This window comes from Musa acuminata, chromosome BXJ3-2 (assembly GCF_036884655.1).
Source record: "Musa acuminata AAA Group cultivar baxijiao chromosome BXJ3-2, Cavendish_Baxijiao_AAA, whole genome shotgun sequence".
Lineage (NCBI taxonomy): Eukaryota > Viridiplantae > Streptophyta > Magnoliopsida > Zingiberales > Musaceae > Musa > Musa acuminata.
Window position 1 is genome coordinate 29,897,495 of NC_088350.1, and position 13,379 is coordinate 29,910,873.

The 13,379-nt window shown below is 35.7% G+C and overlaps 1 protein-coding gene across 9 annotated transcripts in view; it reads right to left on the minus strand.

Annotated features, from left to right (window-relative positions):
- Window positions 1-703: 703 nt before the first annotated feature.
- The window catches only part of LOC135632156 (uncharacterized), a 28,460-nt gene continuing 15,784 nt past the window's right edge, over window positions 704-13,379 (minus strand). For 7 of the 9 annotated variants that reach the window (XM_065140637.1, XM_065140632.1, XM_065140638.1 and 4 more), the window contains 8 exons: window positions 11,903-12,877; window positions 9,370-10,815; window positions 8,235-8,573; window positions 6,538-7,554; window positions 4,471-4,614; window positions 3,448-4,380; window positions 2,806-3,300; window positions 704-2,703 (listed from right to left, as the gene is read on the minus strand). In XM_065140637.1, the coding sequence (XP_064996709.1) occupies window positions 931-2,703; window positions 2,806-3,300; window positions 3,448-4,380; window positions 4,471-4,614; window positions 6,538-7,554; window positions 8,235-8,573; window positions 9,370-10,815; window positions 11,903-12,877 (7,122 nt within the window). In that variant the 3' untranslated portion in view covers window positions 704-930. The remainder of the gene's footprint in view (window positions 2,704-2,805; window positions 3,301-3,447; window positions 4,381-4,470; window positions 4,615-6,537; window positions 7,555-8,234; window positions 8,574-9,369; window positions 10,816-11,902; window positions 12,878-13,379) is intronic. The other 2 variants (XM_065140631.1, XM_065140636.1) reach the window with 2 other exon arrangements.

The window sequence follows — 13,379 nt, forward strand, 5'->3', positions numbered from 1 at the left end:
CACCTGAATTTTTATTGTTGTTGTATTGCTTGGTTTTATTACTATAAAAAAATTGCTTGTTAACTTAATTCTTTTTTTATATTTTCCACAGGGAGTGTTTCTGGTCAAGAATATTCTTGACCAGAGCAACTTATTTCCAATGAAGAAGAGCTATTTTTTTGCTCACCTTCCAAGATTTCTGTCTTATGTTTGATTAACGATCATCTCTTGTTGATCATCTTTGTTGTTCATTATGGTACAAACTACAAAGTTCCTAACTTCATAGCCATTCACACCACTTGGGAATTATATTATAAATTTATTACTCCGGTGGACTTGATTTTTCTACCTTAAAATATTTGTATTTTCTAGTATTGCTTAGGTAGTTGAATGGCTATTATTCTTGAGTTTGCAAACTCCAAGAAAAGCACATGAGTTGAAGGTCTACAATCTTGTAATGCAAGTTGAAGTGTAACTTGTATCTGATATGCTATCCAAGTGATCTATTCAACCAAACAACAATAATATCAAGACAGAGAAGGAATTTTAGCAGACACTATGCACTCAGCTGGAAATTTTAGTACAATATTGAATGCTCAACATCTTGAAGGAAATATCACACTTAGACTACTTTAACTCGAAGGTTCTCTTATCTCTTAACACTAAGAGTGCTTGTTGAACTTAAATAGTAAAGCACATAATTAAACAGATAAAGCAGACACTATGCACTCAGCTGGAAATTTTACTACAATACTGAATGCTCAACATCTTGAAGGTGGTACCACACTTAGACTATTTTAACTAAGAGTACTTGTTGAATTTAAATAGTAAAGTACATAATTAAACAGATAAAGCCACTAGATCTGCCATACTAACATATAATACAGTCTAAAGAAAATCCATCATTACATCCCAAAACATGCTCCAAGTTCATCAGCTGATGCATTTGTTTTATGGTGGTGGCAATGTCTTTGAGTGGGAAGACTTCCCTGTGATCACTTTCTTAACTTTTGCAATTGACCGTTTGACCTTTGATCCAACACCTGATAAAATGTTATGAGATTTCTTATGTGCTGGCTTCAGCACTGCATCTCGGGCTTCCACAGGAACTGCTGAATCATGGCTAGACTCCATTATTTTATGGTCATCTTCATCTTCCTTCTCATCATTTTCTTCATCAGTTTTATCATCATCCAAATGGGTGTCTGTTGTCTTGTTAGTTTGCCTTTCATCCATGAGAACTTTTGGGCTTATTTCCTCCTTGAACTTTTCCTCCTGAACAACTTTATCAGTAGATTTCACAAAGGTATCTAATTTCTGGACCTCATGTGAGTCAAATGACATGTATTGTTCATTTAGATCACTTTTCACATTTTGAATTCGAAGTTCATTTATTGCATCTTGATTCTCTCTGCTTGACTCAATTTTTACACCTTTGGACTGAATCTTTGTACCTTCTATTGTATTATCAATGATCAAAGAGTCGTACTTCCCAATTTCATCAGTTTGAAGATTCAGTTGACTTTGTTCACCTTTATCCAAAATCTTTGCATCCTCATCTGGTTCAGATGTGAAAGCTAGTTGTTCATGTAACAGTGCATTGGAATCTTGGTCTATCTTTTCAACCCCCTTAAAAATTCTCATGTCTTCTATTCCACCTTCTTTTGAAAAAATATCCATTTTGTTCTCCCTGTCCTCGTGCATTGGGATTCCGCTGGTCTTTCCAATAATGCTTGTCTGAATCTTCTCATCATGATGCAAAGAATCTGCTTTTGAGAAGTCCTCATATACATTTCCACCCACTTTTGATGCTGGCGAATCATCATTAGTATTTCTTTCTGGCCTTTCATCCTCCGTTACAATCAACTCTTTTGTATTATTTCCAATAACATTGTCATGGCTGCATTCTAGCATTAGACCTGAACTGTCTTCAAATTTACCAACTTTGTCTTCCATTGTGCTTGTATCTTCTCTGACATGTTCAGTTGACCGTGAGACCAAAATGCTATCTTGTTTTGGGATGCTGGTGTCATAGTTTTGAACAGAGATGTTCTCTTCTACCTTAGCTTCAGCCTCCACACCACCAAGCTTGGCACGTTTACCTTGCAAGATTCCTTCCATCAAATGTGAAACAGGCAAATCATCATGGTCAATTAGTTCATACTCCTCACTTTTTGATCTATTCAAGCCTGCAACTTCACAACTTGGTCCTTCTGCTTCTTCCAATCTATCCTTTTCATCTTCTAATATGCTTGTTTCTGTTGCTTGTGTGGTGGATAAGTTTCCTAAAAGTTCCTTATTCTCTCTGAATTCCACTGAATGGTCATCCTTTTCGGCAATGCTTACATCAGATTCTGACTTCAAAGTTTCTTCTAGATTCACCCTATCGTCTTGGTCTCTGGTTACAATGGCCTCAGATGGCAACAGAGAGATGGAGGTTTCATCATGACACTTTTCACCTGTCTCATTTATACCAACACCATTTGCAGCTTCTACATGCATTGCTTGGGTCTCAATGTTCCCCTCAGCGGATTCTCTGATAAAAAACTCAGAAACTTCATCAAGATCCTTGTCTCCATATTTTATGACTTCTCCATCTGTCTCAATTATGACAAATGAACCATTCCTTTCTTCCTCATCTATTAATGTTGTGGTTCCTCTCTTCTCAGATGGATCCATGATAATGGGACCTTGATCTGATGAGATGTTGTCAGAGTTGTTGATCTGCAAGAAAAAAACTTTATTAGTTCTAAAAATCTGGATGTGAAAAGAAAGAAAAAGAGACAGAGGAGTAGTGTGTTCTTTTTCGGTATGCCAAAATCTAACCATTTTCTTCTGGCTCTGCTGTGGTATAGTAACAGATCTCTTAGCCTCCAACATATCCTTTGGCTCCATATCATTTGATTCATCGTTGTTTTCCTTAATATGTTCACTAGCTGCATCTTTTACACCAGAAACTTCAGGTTCTGGAACAGTATTGTCGTCAGCTATGATATTCTCATTTTCTACATTTGGATATTCTATCTTCAATCTGTCAACCTCCTCGTCTGATTGTTGTTGAAGCTTCATGACTTTTCTTGGATAATCCTGAAAATTCAAATCTGATATTTCATTTTGCCCTGATCCTCTCACATCTTGTGAGACAAAATTTTCAGAAGTTTCTGTCTCCTTAAGGGATTTAAAATCCAGTGTTTCCATTTGTGGAAGAAATTTTGCCACATTTTTCATTTCTTCATGAAATTCAGCAGTGATGCATGGGTCATCAACCATCTTTCTGTGATTGTCTTCTATAGTCATATCTGAATCCACTATTTTCGTGATCTGCTTTAAGAAACTTAGTTAGTAGGAGCTCTAATGCTTGCATGTTTATAAATGAGAAAAGCGTGTTAGATTTCCAGAAATTTGTTTAGCATTGTGTCTTTTGAATAAGAAAATGTTTAATAAAACTGTAGACAAGTTAAATGTTACCTGTTCTTGAGGACTTAAATTATCTGTTGCATCACAAGCATGAATTTGCTCATTAGAACTGAATGGCCCCACTTCCTCAACTGCTTTACGAGCCCTATCCTTATTTTTCTCAAATTTTTCTTCGAGGTCTGCACGATTTAGTTGTTCTCCTTGTCTTTCTTCATCAGTACATGTATCTTTATCTGCTATTTCAAGCTCATCTGGAACCATATAAATGGGGTTTTTGGCTTCCACATCCTCCAACTTCTGATTTTCTGAAACACTTTTTACAGTGGTTTTTTCTTTGATATTTTCCTCGTTATACTCACTGGTAGTGGCTGCTTCATAAACTTTCATGTCTGGTTGTATATTATCTTCCTCTTTGTCTTCATCTTCCTCTGATTCTAATCTTGTTTCATATTCCTGGTCCTCATTATTTTCTGCGTCCATTACTGACTTATTTTCCTTGTTAATCTCATCCATTGCATAAAAAATGTTGAGGACATTTTCAGTTTCCACATCCTTCATGCTTTCAACCTGTGAGCCACTTTCTTTAATTTTCTTCTCTTGTGTTCTGTCCTCAATGCACTCATTTGTGTAGATTTTCCCAGAAACTTTCACCTCAGGAGGGTTTAAATAATTTCTTTCCTCTTCCTCGTTTTTTGTTTTGTTAGATAGCAAGCACTTGTCAACTTCCTGCTCTTTTCTGTTTTCATTCTCCAACAAAGCTGTTTCCTTTGTTTCATTATCTTCTCTTGAAACATTTTTATGAGCTTCGGAAGTTACTTCAGCGATGTTTATCTGAATGGTATTCATATCTGAAGCTTCCATTGTACATAAAGAATCTTCTCTTGCATCAGAAATGTTTTCATCACAAGATGGCTCGACTTCAACAAGTCCTGTCTCAGTTGTTGTCTCTAACTTTCCATGTGCTGAAGATTCAGTGTGTTTAAACTGCATTAAAAAATATACCACCTGAGATGTTAATAATGTGATGTGACAGACAAATGTAAAGAGTAGGAACACTCCAAAACTGATGCCTACAATGGCATGTTGCAATTCAACCTTTTCATCAATGTCTTTGACTGCTTCCTGATCTTTTGTAGTTTTTCTTACTACATGCTGACTTGTAGCGGTTAGTTCAGATTCCGTAGCTTGAAACTCCATTTTCTGTGTCATTCTGCAATCCTGCCCAGAACATTGAAATATTAACTGTTACATGAGTGGTATACTATAACAAAGGGAAATGTTAGAATAATTATTTCAAAAGGCTGCTCCGTTCTTTTCCTTTGCACTAAGTTGGTCCAATTTTAATGCTACCACTACATACATTTTTAGCATGACTTACATCATCTTGTGCTATCACAACTTTAGCAGGATCTGTTTCAGTTATAGCTTCCAAATATTGCTGTACAGAAGTTAAATTGAAGGAAGCCTGTGTAACAAGGTTAACGTGAAAACAATGATGAGGCAAAGGATGAATTAAAAGGAAGAGAATGAACTAATTTCTAGGTTCTTATCAAAGCAACCTCCTGCTTTATATTCTCATTCCCCATTGCTATGTCTACTTTGATCTCTGGTTTTCTCTGGCTTTGTAGCCTTTTGGATTCTGCTTCATCAGTCAGTCAATGTACCCTTAGCAGGTTTATCACTTCAAATGTCATTTATGCTCTCCCAGTTGTCATTGGTCACACTATGATCTGCATCCTTCTGAAGTATGATTTTCAGATTTTGCAACAGAATTAGTGACCATTTTGTGCTAAAAGAAAACAACTATCTCTTTGGACCAGTTTGGATGATAAAATCTCTTATGTTAATACTAGTTCCCCTTTGACAATTATGCAATAATGAAAGGGCATATGGAACAAGGTAAAGGTCAACTTGGCCTTTTTAATAAAGATTCAATGCTATGTAAAAGTCGATGATACTTTTGCACAAGCTGGATGTTATGCTTACAAGTAACCATTAGTCTAGAACAGTAATTTTTAATTGCTGAACAATTCAACTTATCAGTAATTTGTAATTGCTGAACAATTCAACTTGAACCACAAGAGACAAAGACTATCTATCATGAGGTAGTGAAAAAGAAAAAAAAAAGAAAAGCAAGGCAGCCCAGTGCAAGTGACACATCAATGCGGGTCTAAAAGGGTTTGTGTAAAGTTGTAAACCATGTCACCTTTTCAGGCAGAGGGGTTGTTTCTATAACTTAAAACCCTAGTCACCTAGTTTTAAGAGCAACATGGCCAGTGATGCCAAGGCTCACCCTTATATACAATGAAGTTGTACTATTTTCATTATGTCAGGTCTAAGAAAATTTTTGCAGAGCGGCCAAAGACTATACTGATATTGACTTACCATGAAAATCTAATTTGTTCAAGTTTATTACATTCTAGGAGTAAACAGGTAGAGGACACCAAATTGATAGTAATATGTTGAAAGAGATATAAAGTCAATTTCTCAACTTTGATGAGCCTCTTTTTATATATTCTTATGTAGAAGGAAATACGTGGATGCCACCTTTTTTTGTCAAAAGTTATAAGGAGAGAGAACTCTCATCTGCTAAGAGTTACGTCTTGTATGTTATGCCTTTCTCTTTTTTTAAATTGACTGGTTAGAAACTTAGAATGCTGATTATAGATTTTTCTCAAAAAAAGAATGCTACTTGTAGATAGGGTCTCTATAAATAGAAATGAAGGCAAGATTAAAGATTGAGAGTTTATTGCGAAAAACTGATAGAATTATAGTTTTATTCTCTTACAGATTACCTGGTTTTCCAGCCATAAATATGGCTTTGCTTATGAAGGGGTGTCAAATATAAGAAGTCTGCATGAGAGGGTTGACAAATTTCATGACTGACTATCAACTTACATTAATGCTTCATGGTATCAAATTCTTAGCCTAGGCAATTTGACACTATGGAAGAATGCAGAAAATACCAGTAGGTGAGTTTTACTCATGTATTGAGTGAGAGACCCTCCACAATGTAACCAAAAGTAGAGGAAATGACAAACTTTTCTTTGGAAGTTGTATTTCATTTCAGAGTGATGATTAAGTTTAACACAAACCATGAAAATGAATTTCAGCAATATTATTTAGTAATGCTCTTGATACCTTTTCATCTTTTTTATCAGGATTGTCACTCAAATGTGCGACGCCAATTCCAACTTGTGCTTCTTCCTGGGGTGTACATACTCCAGCCTTTTCCTGAAGGCTTTTCTCTTGCTCCTTTGGAGGGTCCTTTTGTTCGGTAAGTTCTCTAGTGGAAGCATTTACTTCAGCCGAGATGGTTGTGTCAAGGACCTCAGCCGTGTCATTCTTGATGACATTTTGTGGAAATTGCTCAGTTGTATTTTCTAGAAAGATCTCACTATCCATATCTTCTTTAATAGTTTCTTCCTGTTGATTCAATTCATTTTTCTTATTGAGCTCTTCACCTTCCTTTTGCTCCTCGATAGAGGTACCTTCTACCATCATTAAAGAATCTTCCTGTTGATTCAATTCATTTTTCTTATTGATCTCTTCACCTTCCTTTTGCTCCTCAATAGAAGTACCTTCTACCATCAACTTGTTTGTCTGTTCATCATTAGAAACAACACATTCCATACCTTTGTTAGCTTCTACTTTTTCATGTTTATCCTCTAGATCTGCGTCAAGAGATTCTTGTGGACTAGATGCTTTCCCAGTTGTTTTTTCCAAAGGGGTTTGTGTGGAGTATAAAGAACCAACTATTCTATCCATGTTCACATTGTCTAGTGAGTTAACAACATCTGTAATTTCTGTATCAGCAATCGCCTCATGATTCTGTTCTCCTGAAAATGCTTTATAAAGCTCTTCCACGCTCCTCGACACTAGATGTTGTTCAATTAGATCCATATTTTCACTTACTGAATCATTACCATCCTCATGCATCTCATTTCTAATCTGCACAGTTTCTTCAATAAACTTTTTGGGCATTAGTGAAGTGCCAATGTTCTTGTCCAAGTTTGCAGCTTGTTCATTCTTCTGGATAAGGCTGTCCATGACCATTTCGTACTTATTGGAATCATCCTCCATGTTATTTTCTAGAATGTTGTCATCCTTTGCTTTTGCAGTTTCTTGGTCATTCTCTCTGTCGTGGATCTCATAGACCTGATAAAAAAATGTCAGATCACTAGTAGGTTAGGATGCATGTTTAAGGAATCAGTTTCACATTGCTAACTGAACAATTTTCTAAATTAAACTTATTATGGAGATCAATATTGCCCAGAGGAAGATAAGGAACAGCGGATCATGTTGTTGAGGTTATCATCATTTGCTTAGTCACGAGTCTTCCTCGCTGCTGATTTGCTAGCTGATTGTTGAATCTGGTTCTCAAGAACTGATTCAGGTAAAAATATAAGCTTATCACACTCCAATTTTGCTTTGTTGGCATAATCTTTCTTGTAGTCTTTGCAGTGTTCTGTTTGGTTAAACTGTTCTTCAGAAAAAAAGAAATATTGGAGATTTCATGCTTTTCACAAACTTCTTCGGGAATATCACCAATATTCTTTTGTATACTTTCCTCATCCGTCATTATTGCAGTTCGACATTTATCACATTATCAATTAATGATGAAAGAGGACAACACATGCTAAAATTGGCCTTGCCATATGCTGACACCTCTGCCTTATTATGGTGTGGTGTGTGCGGGTCTTTTGGCACAGAAATTCAATATATTTAACACGCATGATGGCACGACAATCATCATTTTAAAGTAATCTGCTTAAGCTCTATTGCTTTATACTAAACAATTTGTAAAGTTAAAAACCGTGAATTTGACATGAGCTAACCTGAGTTGTGTCATCTTTTCTTAAGTTGTCTAGGTCAATCTCTTCTGATTTATAATTGCATTCTTCCTTCACCGAGTTTGAAATGAAAAGCTTCTCAGCCTCTGTACTTCCCTTGTATGTGTCAATGTCTATATTGTCCTGGGTTGTGGTGGTTTGATGAATTAGTTCTTCAGCCACACAGTTTAGTGTTTCTTCAGTTTCTTTAGCCACTTGATCATGTATGCTCTGCAAAACTGGGATATCACTAGTTGGAGCTGCTTCTACATTCTGTTCCAGGTTACCTCCGTCCATTACCTTTGTAGTTTCGTTGTCATGATAAATACTTGCCATTTCAGGAACCTACTTAAAAAATGAGACATCAGATAATTGTAGTAAGTTCCAAGAATTAATTCTGGAAGATACATGGAATTGTCGATTTATCTGTTTACAATCTTGTTCTTGGAATATAATAGAAAGAATGATGTTGAGAAAAGTAAACAAATAAATTAATTAAATCATCTTTATTTTTTGAATTCTCTATCCTGGAGGCTTCTATTTTTCTGTTTGTGTTTTGACTCTTTATCTTCAAATTGTGGTTTCTAAACTGAGTGAAGCTTCTAAGATTTCTCTTTTACATAGTTATCTTTGATGCTGATTTGTATTTCAGAAGGACAGGTGGGATCTTCATGATTATTGCCCATTTCATTCATGTTACTGCTAAAAGTTCAAATTATTTGCAACTTCTCATCAGGGGTTTCTGTTCTATGTGAAGTCATTTTCAAACACTAATCATTCATGTTTGTGTACAAGAGAACAAGGACACTATTATGTGATTATATATATGTTAATAATGACCAAAATGTTGTCGATTGACATCCATTTCTCTCATCATTCAGATGTAAACAAGCTGGCTAGGCTAATTACAAGATCCCATATATGTTTATGTCTGAATAAAATGGATTATTATTGAATAAAAAGTTAAATAGAAAATAATAGAGTTAGTGGTTGCATGATGATGGGGTTATCCTTCTATGAATTGAATTTTGTTCATATTTCTCTTTCTTTCTTTCTTTTCCTTTTCATATTTCATGAATTATTTGCTTTTGTTAAATATGCATGAGAAGAATTATATATTGCAAAATGATTCATTGTTCACCTTTTCATCTTCAAAATCTGGTATGCTGCTTGGATCTTCAGTGTTTGTCCTGGTTACTTCTCTCTCAGATGTTAGAACTGCTTCATCTACTTGACGTAGCTCTGATTTCTCTGAATGTTCCTTTTCAGCAGCAGCAGCAACTTCTAAAATGGATGTACCTATTTCATACTTGAGTATTTTATCTGGGATCTCAATGGAGGAAACTTCTACGGTTGCTTTGCACACTTCTTTCTCTTGGACGTCATCTAGGGTTTGATCAGTTGGAGTTTCATCACAGGTCTTCATCTGCATATTTTCCTCGGAAGCTTGCTTCTCCTGTTTCAGTTCATTGTCTTCATTATGTTTCTTTTTCTCTTCATCCAAATTCATCCTTGCTCCTGCCTCATCTGTCTCATCTTCCAAAGCAATCATTATCTTGCTTCTGTTATTTTCTGTTTCTTCATTCTGATTCTGATTCTTTTGTGTATATTTGTCATCAGCCTTATCTTGGTCATTTACTTCCTCATTCTGTGTGTGGAATATTTGCACATCAGACTTAACAGTATGAAGCTCCATTTCATTCAGAGCAACTTTTTCCTGGAACTGATCTGTTTTCGGCACCAGTTCAAATATCTCCTGAAGTTTTTCAGAATTTCTTTCTTCCGTTGTTGAATCTTCCTGTTTTGGTAACTGCAAATAATAAGAAGCATCAGAGTTGCTAACATCACTTTTCTCCACTTTCTGAATCGCATTTTCCTTTTTATTTTCTGTGTGTGTGATTTCTTGATCCTGAAAAGTTTTGTCTTCAGCAGTTGGTACTGGATGAGACTCATCTACAGACACTGCTCTAGGTATGTTGTCTCTTGTATTAACTGATTCTGCGACCTGGCAGTCTCCTTCCAAGTTCTCTTTTTCGTGTAAAACTTCAATTGTATCTTTCTCATCCTCACCTTTATCCAGGTTACTGTCTTGAATGTCACCTTCTGTTGGAAGACTATTCTCTTCATGTGGCATACTGCAAGTTCCTTCTTCATATTTGGTCATCACCTGGTCCTTCTGAATGATTGGAGCCTCTGTGTCTGCCAAGATGTCGATATTTCCCTGGCTGACTTGTGGTTGTTCTATTCTAGATTCTTTGTTTTCTATGATTTCACTTGCATCAACTATTTCAGGGCTAAGATTAGCATGATTTTCTGAGTTCTCAGACATTATTAATTCGCTAGTCCCCTTGTGAGTTATAGATTGGTGTACTACTTCTGAGATTGATTCAAGTTTCTGGCATGACTCTTCTACTGTGCTGTCTTTGCATTCAGAGTCCAGGACTATTTCTTGGTTATTGTTTGCACCTTGTATGTATAGCCCAACCAACTGATCTGTGTCAGGTACATCACTAATGCTATTGTTCATATCTTCATCATTTTCTCTTGTGGGTTCCTTGTGGTCGTTTACATGAACGGCATCAGATATCTGCTTGAAAGATAATAACTTTACTAAAAAATCCAGTGGAAGTCATATGTTTAATATACTTATTAGTGGCCAATCTTTAACAGAGAGAAAGCTTGAAGTTAATAATATTTGACTTTTTAAATAAAAATTCAGTGCTATGTAACACTTGATGGCACTAGAATATGCTGGATTTAATGCTTGTCCAAGTAACTAGATCAATAGTTTAGACTATAAGAGTTGCTAAATAGTATGATCTGAACTGTAAGGAACAAAGGCCAAAGAGTAAATCATTTTAAAATCAATCTATGTATCATGAGATAGTACTTTCAAGTATTCATCATGTCAGTTTGAATAAGATTTCTAAGCCAAGCAGTCAACGACTATACTGGTGCAAAATTACTTCTTAGTAAGAAATGTATTTTGTCAATGATTGCAATGTGCTATGCAATTGTAAGAAATTCAGGGCAAAGCAGTAGAGGGCCTAGTGGCTACCAGATAGATATCTATAGATTGAGAGATAAAAAGTCAATTGGTTATCTTTGATGAGCTTATTTCTATTTTTCCTTTAAATGGAAACCGGTGGCAGACAATCCTGTATGAATATGGGGTTCTCTTGTTGATAATGTCTTTCTTGTATTTTCTGATCCAAGTCTGCTAAGAATGCTGCTTACATATAGGGGCTGCATAAATATCAACCAAGGATGCAAAACTGAAAAATTAACAAAGAAAAGCTTTTGAATTACAGTTTCATTCTGTTGTTTATTTTCTGGTTCTTAATCATTATTGTGGTACTTCCCGTAAAGAGCAAAGCAAAATTGAGAGGTGTTTATGGATATGATTGATGAAGTCATATGTCAGACTGCAAACTTAAACTTTGTCCTCGTTTCTGATTTCTTAGTCTGATCAAGGTAGGCAATGGAGGGATGCATAAGATGGCTGTAGGTAAGTTTAGCTCATATATTGAGCAAGGGACCCTCCAAAATCCAACTAAAAGAAGAAGGAAATGACAATCTTGCAAAAGGAACTGTATTCATCTTAAAAGGAATGGTAGGAAAGAACCAAACTTTAAAAGATAAATTTAAGGTTATTTATAATGGCATCTTGATACCTTTGCATCTTCATTCTTGGTATCACTACTTGCTTCTGCAATACTAGTTCCAGCTGGTGCTTCCTCTTGGGGTATTTCAGTCTTTTTTTGTAATTTTTCTCCTTGCTCTTCAGAAAGATCCTTTCCTTCAACAAGTTCTCCAGCAAAAGCATTTACTTCGGCAAGAATGGTCGCCTCAAGGACATCAGCCGTGATATTTTCATGCTCTTTGTTACTCTTGTCATCCTCAAGGGGATTATCTAAGGATTTCTCAGTAAAATTTGATAGTGATATTGCACTAACCATATCTTCTTTAATAATTTCTTCTCCTTGTTTCAATTCATTTTCTTTATTGAATTCTTCACCCACCTTTTGCTCCTCATTGGAGCTAATTCCTACTGTTGCCATATTTTTCTGTTCGTTTGTAGAAATAATGTCTTCGACTCGTTTGTTGTCTTCTGTTGTTTCATGTGCATCATTCAGATCTACATCAGGAATTCCTTTATAATAAATGTTTTCCTCAGATTCTTCTTGTCTGGATGCTCTCCAAGAATTTTCTTCCAGCAGATCTTGTGCAGAGGATGTACCAACTATTTCGCTTACGTTTACAGTGTCTTTCAAGTCAACAAAATTCAGATTTTCTGTATCTGCAATTGCCTCATGATTATGTTCTCCCAAAAATGTTCTGCAAATCTCTTCACCATTCTCAGATATTGGATCTTGTTCAACTGGCTCCATGAATTTGCAAAGTTCATCTTTATTATCTTCATGCATCTCATTTGTAATCTGTAAAGTTTCTTCAATCATTTTGCTGGGCACTGGTGAAGTATCCACATTGTTGCCTGAGATTAAGGCTTGTTCATTCTTCTCAATAAAGCAGTCCATTATCAATTCATGCTTACTGGAATTTTCATCCATTTTATCTTCTAGGATACTGTCATTCTTTGCTGTTGCAGTTTCTTGGTCATTGTTCACATCATTGATTTCAGAAGCCTCCTGATAGAAGAGGTCAAATTATGAGATAGTACTTTCAAGCATTCATCATGTCAGTTTGAATAAGATTTCTAAGCCAAGCAGCCGATGACTATACTGATACCAAATTACTTCTTAGTAAGAAATGTATTTTTGTCAATGATTGCGATGTACTACACAATTGTAAGAAATTCAGAGCAAAGAGATAGAGGGCCTAGTGGCTACCAGATAGATATCTATAGATTGAGAGATAAAAAGTCAATTGGTCATCTTTGATGGGCTTGTTTCTATTTTTCCTTTAAATGGAAACCGGTGGCAGACATAATCCTGCAAGAATATGGGGTTCTCTTGTTGATAGTCTTTCTTGTATTTTCTGATCCAAGTCTGCTAAGAATGCTGCTTATATATAGCGGCTGCATAAATATCAATGAAGGATGCAAAATTAAAAGATTAACAAAGAAAAGCTTTTGAATTACAGTTTCATTATGTTGTTTATGGTTCTTAATCATCATTATGGTACTTCCTG